The sequence below is a fragment of the Diabrotica virgifera genome, chromosome 1 (genome assembly GCF_917563875.1).
Source record: "Diabrotica virgifera virgifera chromosome 1, PGI_DIABVI_V3a".
NCBI lineage: Eukaryota > Metazoa > Arthropoda > Insecta > Coleoptera > Chrysomelidae > Diabrotica > Diabrotica virgifera.
The window spans coordinates 41919523-41934837 of NC_065443.1; the positions used below are offsets into that span (position 1 = coordinate 41919523).

The 15315-nt window shown below is 34.8% G+C and overlaps 1 protein-coding gene across 1 annotated transcript in view; it reads right to left on the minus strand.

Moving 5' to 3' along the window:
* LOC126890637 (uncharacterized protein MW0361-like) overlaps positions 1-3443 on the minus strand; it is a 56699-nt gene extending 53256 nt beyond the window's left edge. The window contains exon 1 of the mRNA XM_050659728.1: positions 3413-3443. Coding sequence (XP_050515685.1) covers positions 3413-3443 — 31 coding nt within the window. The remainder of the gene's footprint in view (positions 1-3412) is intronic.
* Between the last annotated feature and the right edge of the window lie 11872 nt (positions 3444-15315).

Below are 15315 nucleotides of genomic sequence, written 5' to 3' on the forward strand. Positions count from 1 at the left end.
GTAGCAACAAACGCGTTCCAAGATTGCGGCTCTAATTTTGAATATTTTGCCGAGATATTTGGCACACATATTCGTAATATAATAAAGAATGGCAGTACAGAGTCAAATTTCAAAAATATGTTAGTATGTGGAAATTATTCTATAACTAAAGAAAATATTGGAAAAAGGAGCCTGTACCGCCATTAAGAAAGACAAAAAAATACACTTTCTTCAAATAAACTTTTTTATCCCGTGCCTAGATTTTGTGTCATATTGGAACTACTAAAAATCGATTTTTTTATAACAAGAAATCAAACGTCACTGACTTGGCAACATATCGCTCCTATGTGTATAAAAATTATTGTTTTTGGTAGTATAAACGTCACTGTCAGTGTCGAATTACCGATGCACGATTGCCTCACTTTTGAAAGTTCGCAGAACTTTCGCAATCTTGGACCGCGTGTGTTGCTACCTGTTAATCTCTACTGTGTGCTCTTAATATAATTTAAATGTCCAATTTTAGGAAAAGTATTATGTATACCTTGTAGGAAAAGCCACATTCCCTGACTGTATTGCCTGAGCAATATTTACATCGTCTGGGAATGTTAAGCTTTTCCTACTAGGTACACAATGTACTATTAATGGCGTTATACTTAGCAAAATATGTAACTTATTTTACATTTACAAGTATACAATTTTGTAGGTAGTTTCATTTTTAAAGGGTCAAAAAATATATAATTTCCTCTTTTATTATTATTACAAAGAGAAATATTGTTAAAATTAAATTAAAATGAAACTAAAGATGTGTAGGTACTTACGACTTAAGTCCGCTGTTTAAAAACCAGTCCAATTGTAGATTTACCTAAAATAAAAAAGAAATGGTAATTTAATATTTTTACATAAATTATAATAAATATACTAAACTTATGTGTGAAATGAACGATTATAGTGATGTATAGTAAACGATTTTGGTATAATCCAACATTATCCCAAATTTGCAGACCAAGCACTGCTTCTACGAAATAGTACTCCCCTTGTAGAACGAATAAAATCTTCTTAATTTGATACAGATCAGCTAGGTCGATCTCTACAAGTAAGCGTAAATGTTCCTCCATGGACAATTTAACTATATACCTCTCACAAAATACACCAAACCAACTAGAAATCTGAGTATTATCAAACACTTGTACTCAGAAGATATATCTCGTTATCTTAATTATCTTCAACTCTTCAGTAATGCCTCTAAAACTCGTAATGGACATTCTACATACTATTCCTACAAACTTCCGCATTATCAGAAGTGAGAGCAAAGCCATTTTGAAATCCTTCATTTTCTTCAGAACGCAGATTAAGAGTAAACATGTCATCAGCACAGAATCAAATGTCCTATTAAGTGTAAAAGACTTATTTATAAGTGTAAGCAGATTATGATCTACGCAGACGATGTAAACTTTAAGGGGCGAACTGCAAGAGACATCACATAACTTTATATGGAGCTTGAAGAAAACGCATAAGAAATAGGGCTGACTGTCAACGTAGAGTCAATATTAATCGAAGTTTTAAAAGACATTGGCTTGGACGGCAAAGACGTTAGCATCATTGCAAATTTGTATTGGAATCAAATAACATCAGATTTAGTAGACGGTTTGGAAGCACAGGCTCTTATTAATATTAAAAGAGGAGTACGGCAGGGATGCCACTTATCGCTCCTGCTTTTCAATGTTTACTCCGAAAGAAATTTCAGAAATGCACTTTCTGCAAAACAAGAAGGAATAATTGTGAACGGTGAAGTCATCAATAATTTGCGATATGCGGACGACACTTTACTCCTAGCTTCTACTCAAGAAGATCTGCAAACATTACTTGATAGTCTCGTTGAGAGTTCTAAGGAAGCAAGTCTGGATGTGAACATATGGAAAACCAAAATACTCGTAATAAATAAACAGCAGTATATAAAACCTTATGTACCGAAATAATACCAAACTTGATCAAGTTGATCAAATTGTTTACCTTAGATATCAATTGAATTGTAACGGAAATACTCACGGCGAAATTAGATCGAGGATAGAGCAGGCCAGAGCCGCTTTTAGAAGGATGTCTAAGGTATTATGTAACAGAGACCTAAAATTGGCATTGAGGATCCGCCTACTTCGCTGCTACGTGTTTTCGGTCTTACGTTGTGGTGACGAGTCCTTGACTTTGAATAAAATCGATCTAAATCGCCTTGAAGCTTTCAAAATGTGGTGCTATAGAAGAATTTTAGAAGTTTCTTGGGTGGAGAAGATTCAAAACTCCACAATACTAGAAGGTCTTAGCAAGAGTACTGAGATTATAAAACGCATCAAGAAGAAAAAACTGGGGTATTTTGGGCATGTAATGAAAGGTCACAAATATAGGTTACTCTCAAAATAGTATGCAAGGAAAAATAGCAGGCAAACGCAGTCCAGGACGAAGAAGAACCTCATGGTTGAAGAACTTGCGAGATTGGTATGGTGTTGATACAAGCATGTTATTTAGGATAGCAGTGAATAAAATTAAGATAACTTTGATGGTAACCGACGTTCTAAAAGGACATGATACATGCAGAAAAAGAAGTTAACGTAGATAGGACTAAAGCTCTAATACAAGCAAAGAAACTTGCACAAATTGGCCATAGACGACGCAAGTAGTAAGACAGCTCACATAGCTTTAATATTTTGACAAAATCAATGGGAAAATACCAGTAGCTGGCTGTATCCCATCATTAAAAAATCATACAGAAGTAAAAGCTTCGTTTGTATAATGGTATAAAAAAGTTTTATTAAAAAACATTAAAAGTCATCCAAAAGGATTTGCAAAACGTTTTCAATTAGATCACCCTCAGTGCCTAGAACGAAGTATTTCCACGTTGGAATGAATACAAAAGGTTAAAATTCTGACCAGATAAAGAAAAATGTGGTAATAATTACGTTCTGCTTTGTTCATGAAACTAGCAACTTTTTGAAATTGGTTACATAGAGAATTATGGTTTACGTAATAATTGTATGATATTTATAGCGACTCCAAGTCGATGTTAGAAGATTAAATGTGTTAGGAGTGCTCAAAGGGCAACATGGTTCCCTGCTCGATAAGAACTTGTGGTTCTTGCCAGTTCAATGGACACAGACCAACAAAAATGAAGGAGATGACAATCTAATTATCAGACGGAATTGACATGACAAGACAGGTAGTCAATTTTTGGTTATGAATTTCAAATTAATAGTGTTTTTTAAAATTTGTATTATATAATAGTGACTGTATAAAAGTGAAATTTAAATTATAATAAATTATATTTTATTGTAGAAGTCTAAAAGGCAACTCTCTACTCTCTGTTACAGAAAGAACTGTTGTTAGTGTTAGGTTGACAAAAATACTAGTCATAGTAGAGTACTATCCCACCCTTAACACAGTTTACCTCCTTTCTTTTCCAATCTTCGTTCACTCATTTTCCCAAACACAAAGTTAGATTACCGTCCCTAACAAAGTTTACCTTCTTTCATTTCCAATCCTCTCTCATAAATTTTCCCAATCCACATAGTTACATTGCCATACCTCGTGTCTCTGATTTTTTCGGGTCCCCATGCATTTCTTGATCTGGTTGTTCTTCTTCTATTTTTTCAACACTATTCATTAATTTCCCTCGACAATATATCAACCTGTTTATTCCATTACCAACTATAAAATTTCAAATTTTCAGTTAACCCATTCAATGAATTAGTTCATCAAGATTTTTGCTTCATATTGAAAATAACCCCAACTTTCAACCTGTATTATATAACTATCATTCCAATGTACACTCACACGCTAACTAATTCCTATGGTTGCCTCTTATGTTATAACTCAATAACTTCATCTATTCCGTTTCAAAATTACAATTGTTTGACATATAATTCACTTTAAATTTCTGATATTATCATTCAGGTTATTTCCTCTTTGACTGGATTCTTTTAAATCATAATTTTAAATTTTCTGACAACATCTTTTAGGTCATTATCATTAAATAACTAATATTCTTTCAGTAATTTTAATTTAAATTATAATTTCAACCTTTCATATCAGGCAACCACCATCACTCGTTTTCAACTTGATTCTGCTAAACACTCCTCTCTCCTATATAAAAAACTTCACAGTAATATACATTACTTTCACATCAGTCTGTTTACTCCATTACCTTCTCTAGATTTCAAATTGTTAGTTCACTAATTCAGACAATAAATTAAATTAAAATATTTTCAATTTGTTAATAACCATTACAACCACAATAATAGGCAACCAACATTACTCTTGTTATTTTTACAACATTAATATACATCTTATCTTGGTACCTATATAAGTTGTGCACATAGAATTAATTTTCTTCTTTTTTATTTCAAGCTAAATCAAAATTTTCGTCTTCTTTCTCAAAATTGTCACCAATGACGTCATTAACTCTACTATGACTAGTATTTTTATCAACCTAACACTAACAACATTTCTTTCTGTAACAGAGAGTAGAGAGCTGCCTTTTAGACTTTTACAATAAAATCTAATTTATTATAATTTAGATTTCACTTTTATACAGTTATTATTATATAATCCAAATTTTAAACAACACTATTAATTTGAAATTCATAAAGAAAAATTGACTACCTGTCTTGTCATGCCACTTCGGTCTGATAATTAGATTGTCATTTCCTTCACTTTTGTTGGTCTGTGTCCATTGAACTGGCAAGAACCACAAGTTCTCATCGAGCAGGGAACAATATGGCCTTTTGAGCACTCCTCTTCTACACGCATTTAATCTTCTAACATCGACTAGGAGTCGCTATAAATATCATACAATTATTATGTAAACCATAATCCTCGATGTAACCAATTTCAAAAAGTTGCTAGTTTCGTGTACAAAGAGAACGTAAGTATTACCACATTTTTCTTTAACTAGTCACAATTTTAACCTTTTGCATTCATTCTAACGTGGCACTTCGTTCTAGGCACTGAGGATGGTCTGATCCAGATTGAAAACGTTTTGCAAATCCTTTTGAATGACTTTTATTGTTTTTTAATAAAACTTTTTTATACCATTATACAAACGAAGTTTTTACTTCTGTATGATTTTTTAATATTTTGGTTTTTATATGCGTTTATGCTTTTATATGCATTTTGGGTGTATTCCATTGTTTATCTTATTCTGTTTTATTTACTCCTTAATTTTATTATTAAATTCCAAAAGATAGTAGCAACCAACACATAAATTTCTTAACACTTGAACTATTTCTAATGAGTTTTTCGTAAACCACTTTCAATCCTTTCTAATTACCCCAGACTATTTGCCAAGCCAAACCGTTACTGTTCTTTCTCTTCCGAGTTATTGTTTGGTTGTCATAGTAACAAACGAAAAGAGACGGTGTCGATGGGAAGCAGCAACGCGTTTGGCGATAATTTCCAATCAGTGTGGCCCTAACTCGTCTTAACTGTCATTAGCTCTCATCAAAACTCTCCCTTTCAATTATGACAATCTTCTCTCTGATTCTCCTTCTGGTAATTTTCATTTCGTGTGCTCTTGAACCGCGATGCGTAAAAACGACGCACAGATCGGATTATTTTATTTTTAGAGGAGTTTTTTGTGCTCGAGTTTGTTTAGGATCTCGTGGGTAAATTTGGGAGAGAGTAAACTGCAAAAGATATATTTATATGGACAACCCGATACTTTTCTTAATTTCGCTCGTTCCTACATAAACGTTGTAAAAACTTTATATTACACAAACTTTCAATGATATAAAAATATTGTGGGAAACCTTCAGTTCATGGATATCTCCTCCTCTATAATGTTTTGTAATAAGCAACAATATCACCACCAAATCCGTAATGACCTAAGACAAGGAGATGTAATATCCCCAAAACTCTTCACCTTAGCTCTGGAAGACGTCTTTCAAGAACTGGAATGGGAAGATATGGGTATCAACTTAAACGGAAAGAGAATCAAGCACCTCAGATATTATTGCGATGATGTTGTCCTTATTACAACCAACCAAGAAGAACTAGCCACAATGCTAACTCAACTAGCAAAATCATCAGAGAAGATGGGTTTAAAAATGAACATGAGTAAAACAAAAATCATGACAAATACAAATGACAGAATAAATATAAATATAAATAACGTAAATATTGAGGTTTTTGACGAATATAAATATACTTGGGTCAAGTATTCAAAGCTGATAAAGAAAACCAAACAATTTAAAGTACAAAGGAGAATCAGATTGGCTTGGGCAGCGTTTGGAAAATTAAGATGAATACTAAAATGCACAAAGATACAGATACAAAAGTGAGTTACCCACATGTCTAAAGAGAAAGGTATTCGATCAGTGCGTCCTCCCAGTCTTGACGTACGGATCAGAAACACTTACCTTAACTAAAGCCTCGGCTACCAAACTAAGAGTCACGCAGAGAAGAATGGAGCGGTCAATGTTAGGAATAACTCTGCGAGACAAAATCAGAAACGAAGAAATCAGGAGAAGAACAAAGGTGACTGACGTCATCGAGAGGATAGCCAGGTTGAAGTGGAGATGGGCAGGACACGTAGCCAGAATGACAGATGGGCGATGGACGAAGAGGTTATTGGAATGGAGGCCAAGAGAAGACAAGAGAAGCGTCGGTCGACCGCCTACAAGATGGACTGAAGACTTAAGAAAGGTAAATAAAAACTGGATGAGGGCGGCGCAGGATAGATGGGGTTGGAAACGAGGGGAGGAGGCCTATGTTCAGCAGTGGACTTTTGAGGCTGGATGATGATGATGATGATGACAAAGATACAACAGTACCTAAAAACCCGTGTATTTGATCAGTACATCCTACGTCCTTCCTGTTCTGACGTATGGCTCAGAAACATGGACATTAACAAAGGCCAACATAAACAAAATTGAAATAACTCAGAAAAAATGGAAAGATCCATGTTAGGAATAAAACAACAATCAGAAAATAAAACAAATGGATATACTGTAACAGAACATAATAACATGGTTAAAGTGGAGATTTGTGGGCCACAATGCGAAATAAAAGTTGGAATGCTGAAATACAAAACTGGAGACCGTGGACAGGTAGAAGACCTCAGATGCGATGGAAGGACGATATTGTAAAAGCTGCATGAACTGACTGGAAAGGCGGAGTCAAGGATAGAGAGATATGAAAAGATTTGGGGAAGGCGTATGCCCAAAGTTGGATAGAAATGGGCTAAAGTAGAAGAGGAAGAAGATCATCACTAAGGCAAGTCGACACGCAGCTTCGTGGGATGATGCAGGTGAGTCATGGTGAGAAAAACATGATGGTGACTGGATCAACGAAAGTTGAAACGCAGTTTGCGGCTACTGTTCTTAGATAATGCTTTTCTTTCCTGCAGAGTTCGTGGATCTTACTGCCAAACACCGTGAAAATCTGCGGAATGAGCACTGCGTAGCGCAGGGTCACGGACCGTGAAAACTGCGTAATGGTTCTCTGTATGGGAACTTGCGGTGTTAGTATCATTATTTATGTGTTTCACAGTAATTCCCCGTGACTCACACTGCGTCACCTTAAAAATCTGCATGTCAACTTACGGCTGCAACGGCATTCTTATTAAATTAACCTTCCAATACTTTATAAAGGATGTCTTCTCCCGTTAACTCATACTCGGACGTTAATTCAATGTTGCGCGCCCGTCTTGCTACTTACAAAATAGGGGGAAGATGGATTAGTTCAGAGAAATAAGGAAAAAAAAATAACCTGTTGGTGACACAACCTCCTCCAGGCCGAAACCAAATTTTTTGACTAGAATGGACATCTATATTAATAACCTATATTATGCTTCCTGCAGCCGATTTTGATGATATACATAGATATAAACAAATGAAGATCAAAAAACGGTAAATTTTCGCTATTCTCGTCTGTTACCAAAAGTCAGGTATTCTAAACAAATTTGAGAGCGAGAAACTCATAAACCGTATAAAAAACTTCAATATGGCGTTAGCTGAATATGTCTATCCTTATCGGTTGCCTAGAAAATTGCCAAATAAATCATAAATTTTGAGTTTTTATAAATATTCATAACTTATGTAAAAATTTACTTAGAACGTTCTTATTACACGGAATGCTGAGACTTCTGGTGCTTAAATCATATCCTAAATTTCAAAGCAATTGGTCAAATAGTTTAAAAGGTATTTGATTTGTTTATCCCAAATTAATTTTTTTTGCAACGCTATAGGTCAGAAAATGGTGAAGTTACACTAATACTTTGAATAGTTTATGAAAGAAGAAGATTCATACTATTAATTTAATTAAAAAAAATAACAAAAAATAAATTCTAAACACTGCAAAATTATTTTGCAAAAACCTGTAAATTAAAAAAAAGGGGGGCTAACTTCGTCTCTAATTGTCTTAGGACACTTGTTTTTCTTTCTAAATGTGTATAAAAATTCAGTCTCTCCAAATATGAAAAAATAATTTTTCTACGGGTAACAGTTAAAAAGTTATTTTAATTGTTTATAAGTAAGCAAAAAATCGTGTTTTGCAAAATAATTTTACGCAGTTTAAAATTATTTTTTGTCATTTTTTTTAATTAACTCAATAGTATAAATGTTCTTCTTCCATAAACTGTCAGAAGTCTTACTGTAACCTCATAATTTTCTGACTTATAGTGTTGCAAAAAAAATTAATTTGGGATAAACAATTTAAATAACTTTTAAACTATTTGACCAATTGCTTTGAAATTTAAAATATAATTTAAGCAGCAGAAGTCTCAGCAATTCGTGTAATAAGAAGGTTCTAAGTTAATTTTTACATAAGTTACGAATATTTATAAAAACTCAAAATTTGTGAGTTATTTTGCAATTTTCTAAGCAACCACTAAGAATAGACATTTTCAGCGAACGCCATATTAACATTTTTCAGACGATTTATGAGTTTCTTACTCTCAAATTTGTTTAAAATGCTTAAATTTTTGGTTATAGACAAAAAAAGCGAAAATTTACCGTTTTTGATCTTCATTTGTTTCTAAAACTATGTATATCATCAAAATCGGCTACAGGAAACATAAAAGTTATTAATATAGATATCCATAATACTCAAAAAATTTGGTTTCGGCCTGGAGGGGGATGTGTCACGAGAAAAATCTTATTTCTCTGGACTAGATGCATATTATATGCATCTACCTTAAAATAACAATCTCATTTATACAAACATTTTAGATAGGCATTTAACAAGTTTATACTTCTATAGTTTTCTGGCTGCTTTTAATCTTCTTTTTTGGATGACTTGTTACAAACCTACCTAAATGATCCGAGTCTCGATATTTGTTTATGACTGTCGCCAGACGGTTTGTCGTCAGGCCTATAAGCTACCTGCAGTTGACCCTAACTTAACCCGGGATTGGTCGCTAGGTTGGCTTTTACGTGAGTGGTTGCGCGTGAGATTTTGTCTCACATATCCAACTTTTGCATTTTTTTACGAAATAAAATTTTAAAATAGTATATTATGCAACGAGCATTTAATGATGGTCATTATGAAGCGAGTAGGAGGGATAAGAAACGAGCCGTATGCAGCGAGTTTCTTGTAGAGTACGAGCTTCATAATGATAATTAAATGCAAGTTGTGTACACTATTTTTTCTATGATCATTCAAAACAAAAAATATATTCAAATTTTTTTATTTTGTAACGCAAACAAATTAAGTAGTTTGTCAGTTTGACAGTTTGTTTACATATTGAGAACTGTCAAAGCGTATGTACTTAATTCGCCATTGGTCACTGCGCGTGTATCACCTTTATCGAAAATGCCATATCGCGATTCTATTGGTTAAAAATCTGTATCTTAATGAAAATCTGTATCATAATGAAGTTCATTATGATACAGGTATAGTATTTTTACTACAAAAACGTTATTACGTAGGTCAAAATTTTTGACGTAAGAGAACTGTCAAAACATTAGAATGTGACTTTTCATTATCGCCATGTTTATTATAAACATGCCAATAATGAAAAGTCACATTCTAATGTTTTGACAGTTCTCTTACGTCAAAAATTTTGACCTACGTAATAACGTTTTTGTAGTAAAAATACTATAGTGACATCATAATTGATATATTATGGTATGAGAATAGAAAAATATAGTTTTTCTACAACCGTGTTAAAAATGCAATTTTTAGGACTCCATACGAGCGTTAAAAATGCTACTTAAAAGCACTAGTGCTTTAAAATATTTTTTCTACAACCGTTTAATAACACGCTCATTATTCGCTATTTTTTCATAGATATTAGCACCCATTACTGTACCCGTGAGTAATAATTCATTACTCACGGGCTGAAGTTAGATTCAAGTGGCGCATGCCACTTTTAATATTAATCGTATATAAACTGCAAATAAAATTACCTAAACTTGTTTATTTAATACAATAATTATTGTAATTTTTACCAATAATTAACTTCGAAAAATTTTTAAAGGAATTTTAACTGTAACAATGTCAGTATATTTTGTACGTTTATATCTTGTTTACTAAAAATTTTGACGTTTATCATTCAATTTAGTCACAGTGACATTAGCGCATTTTGTTTATGTTAATTGGAGTTTATAACTAATATTGTGTTTGTTTTTCAAGTTATATTGCGTTAAATATGTTATAGCATATTATGTATAGTTCTATTATTATATTATATGTATATAGTTAAATGTAAATAGACATTATAACTATATATATATATATATATATATATATATATATATATATATATATATATATATATATATATATATATATATATATATATATATATATATATATATATATATGAAATAAACGGAAGGATTTCTCTGGTGTAAAGAAATCCTTTCCGTAGCGGCCGTGACCATGTGAATTCAAAGTCTTGATAAAAGACTATGAAACGACAAAAGATACCTCTTTGTATCACAGATTTGTCTACAAAGCCACGTTATTCGCTACGCATTCCTCAATAACGGAGAAACCGTGATAATATGAAAGAATGGCGATTGCATTTTATTACACTTCGACCACCACCGGTATTCTACACGACATGTTTCGCAGGTTATGTCAACCGCTCGTCAGGAACACCTAGGTGAAGTGGTCGAAGAGGAATAAAATGCATGGGGCCTTCCTGGTAATAATAAAATACCAGACTTCAGTACACTAGGTACGACATCTATATGAAATAAACGAAAGGATTTCTCTGGTGTACAGAAGAAATCCTTTCCGTAGCGGCCGTGACCATGTGAATTCAAAGTCTTGATAAAAGACTATGAAACGACAAAAGATACCTCTTTGTATCACAGATTTGTCTACAAAGCCACGTTATTCGCTACGCATTCCTCAATAACGGAGAAACCGTGATAATATGAAAGAATGGCGATTGCATTTTATTACACTTCGACCACCACCGGTATTCTACACCACGTGTTTCGCAGGTTATGTCAACCGCTCGTCAGGAACACCTAGGTGAAGTGGTCGAAGAGGAATAAAACGCATGGGGCCTTCCTGGTAATAATAAAATACCAGATTTCAGTACACTAGGTACGACATCTATATGAAATAAACGAAAGGATTTCTCTGGTGTACAGAAGAAATCCTTTTTGTAGCGGCCGTGACCATGTGAATTCAAAGTCTTGATAAAAGACTATGAAACGACAAAAGATACCTCTTTGTATCACAGATTTGTCTACAAAGCCACGTTATTCGCTACGCATTCCTCAATAACGGAGAAACCGTGATAATATGAAAGAATGGCGATTGCATTTTATTACACTTCGACCACCATCGGTATTCTACACGACGTGTTTCGCAGGTTGTGTCAACCGCTCGTCAGGAACACCTAGGTGAAGTGGTCGAAGAGGAATAAAATGCATGGGGCTTTCCTGGTAATAATAAAATACCAGACTTCAGTACACTAGGTACGACATCTATATGAAATAAACGAAAGGATTTCTCTGGTGTACAGAAGAAATCCTTTCAAGATTTTGAATTCACATGGTCACGGCCGCTACGGAAAGGATTTCTTCTGTACACCAGAGAAATCCTTTCGTTTATTTCATATAGATGTCGTACCTAGTGTACTGAAGTCTGGTATTTTATTATTACCAGGAAGGCCCCATGCATTTTATTCCTCTTCGACCACTTCACCTAGGTGTTCCTGACGAGCGGTTGACATAACCTGCGAAACACGTCGTGTAGAATACCGGTGGTGGTCGAAGTGTAATAAAATGCAATCGCCATTCTTTCATATTATCACGGTTTCTCCGTTATTGAGGAATGCGTAGCGAATAACAAGGCTTTGTAGACAAATCTGTGATACAAAGAGGTATCTTTTGTCGTTTCATAGTCTTTTATCAAGACTTTGAATTCACATGGTCACGGCCGCTACGGAAAGGATTTCTTCTGTACACCAGAGAAATCCTTTCTTTTACTTCATATAGATGTCGTACCTAGTGTACTGAAGTCTGGTATTTTATTATTACCAGGAAGGCCCCATGCATTTTATTCCTCTTCGACCACTTCACCTAGGTGTTCCTGACGAGCGGTTGACATAACCTGCGAAACACGTCGTGTAGAATACCGGTGGTGGTCGAAGTGTAATAAAATGCAATCGCCATTCTTTCATATTATCACGGTTTCTCCGTTATTGAGGAATGCGTAGTGAATAACGTGGCTTTGTAGACAAATCTGTGATACAAAGAGGTATCTTTTGTCGTTTCATAGTCTTTTATCAAGACTTTGAATTCACATGGTCACGGCCGCTACGGAAAGGATTTCTTCTGTACACCAGAGAAATCCTTTCGTTTATTTCATATAGATGTCGTACCTAGTGTACTGAAGTCTGGTATTTTATTATTACCAGGAAGGCCCCATGCATTTTATTCCTCTTCGACCACTTCACCTAGGTGTTCCTGACGAGCGGTTGACATAACCTGCGAAACACGTCGTGTAGAATACCGGTGGTGGTCGAAGTGTAATAAAATGCAATCGCCATTCTTTCATATTATCACGGTTTCTCCGTTATTGAGGAATGCGTAGCGAATAACGTGGCTTTGTAGACAAATCTGTGATACAAAGAGGTATCTTTTGTCGTTTCATAGTCTTTTATCAAGACTTTGAATTCACATGGTCACGGCCGCTACGGAAAGAATTTCTTCTGTACACCAGAGAAATCCTTTCGTTTATTTCATATAGATGTCGTACCTAGTGTACTGAAGTCTGGTATTTTATTATTACCAGGAAGGCCCCATGCATTTTATTCCTCTTCGACCACTTCACCTAGGTGTTCCTGACGAGCGGTTGACATAACCTGCTAAACACGTCGTGTAGAATACCGATGGTGGTCGAAGTGTAATAAAATGCAATCGCCATTCTTTCATATTATCACGGTTTCTCCGTTATTGAGGAATGCGTAGCGAATAACGTGGCTTTGTAGACAAATCTGTGATACAAAGAGGTATCTTTTGTCGTTTCATAGTCTTTTATCAAGACTTTGAATTCACATGGTCACGGCCGCTACGGAAAGGATTTCTTCTGTACACCAGAGAAATCCTTTCGTTTATTTCATATAGATGTCGTACCTAGTGTACTGAAGTCTGGTATTTTATTATTACCAGGAAGGCCCCATACATTTTATTCCTCTTCGACCACTTCACCTAGGTGTTCCTGACGAGCGGTTGACATAACCTGCGAAACACGTCGTGTAGAATACCGGTGGTGGTCGAAGTGTAATAAAATGCAATCGCCATTCTTTCATATTATCACGGTTTCTCCGTTATTGAGGAATGCGTAGCGAATAACGTGGCTTTGTAGACAAATCTGTGATACAAAGAGGTATCTTTTGTCGTTTCAGAGTCTTTTATCAAGACTTTGAATTCACATTGTCACGGCCGCTACGGAAAGGATTTCTTCTGTACACCAGAGAAATCCTTTCGTTTATTTCATATAGATGTCGTACCTAGTGTACTGAAGTCTGGTATTTTATTATTACCAGGAAGGCCCCATGCATTTTATTCCTCTTCGACCACTTCACCTAGGTGTTCCTGACGAGCGGTTGACATAACCTGCTAAACACGTCGTGTAGAATACCGGTGGTGGTCGAGGTGTAATAAAATGCAATCGCCATTCTTTCATATTATCACGGTTTCTCCGTTAATGAGGAATGCGTAGCGAATAACGTGGCTTTGTAGACAAATCTGTGATACAAAGAGGTATCTTTTGTCGTTTCATAGTCTTTTATCAAGACTTTGAATTCACATGGTCACGGCCGCTACGGAAAGGATTTCTTCTGTACACCAGAGAAATCCTTTCGTTTATTTCATATAGATGTCGTACCTAGTGTACTGAAGTCTGGTATTTTATTATTACCAGGAAGGCCCCATGCATTTTATTCCTCTTCGACCACTTCACCTAGGTGTTCCTGACGAGCGGTTGACATAACCTGCGAAACACGTCGTGTAGAATACCGGTGGTGGTCGAAGTGTAATAAAATGCAATCGCCATTCTTGCATATATATATATATATATATATATATATATATATATTTATGCACAGATATCAAAGTGAGGTCCTGACATTACGCGCACTTAGTGAGGACCGGTAGAAAACGTAGACATAATCGTTTCAACTCTTCATAGTGACCTTGACAAGTAAATAGCAATTAAAAAATGACGAGTATACACAAAAAAAATTACGTATATGTGCCCCGTATTGGTTAAGTATATTGCCACCCAAGTGAGGCCATTATACGCAGCTATTAAAGTGAGACTGTATATACTTTTTCGTTATGCGCACAAAGTGAGGACAACTTTACGTGTATATTTCCTTACAGCTCATCAAGTGAGGACCATACAGTGTTGTCGATAAATATGAGATTAATCGTTTGTACTGCCTTTTTCTGCATAACACAGTAAGAATTATTATTGTTTCGATGTTTCAGTCACTTGTAGTTATAAGAAGGGTGTGGACTCTTTGTTCTTGCTCGTACTGTTTGTTAATTTTATAACATTTTAGTACCTCAGCATTAAATCACGGTAGCCTTATCGGAGACTAGCGTTAATAAAGAAATAGTTTTATATTTTTTAATAATTTACGTTAAAGATGGATAGGAAAGCAAGAATTTTGAAAATAGCGTTAGTTGAGAACAATAATAATCAAAATAGAGGATACAGTGATAGTTCAGTTATGTGAAGTTTATATTGAACTTAACATATAAATATAAAAGCCCGACTTTTGATCTAAGGGGAACACAGTTTTTACGGTACATACATATTTGTCATTTGTCAACCCCCTCCCTTCCATTTCCCCCACCCCTTATTTTTAAATAGGGAAGA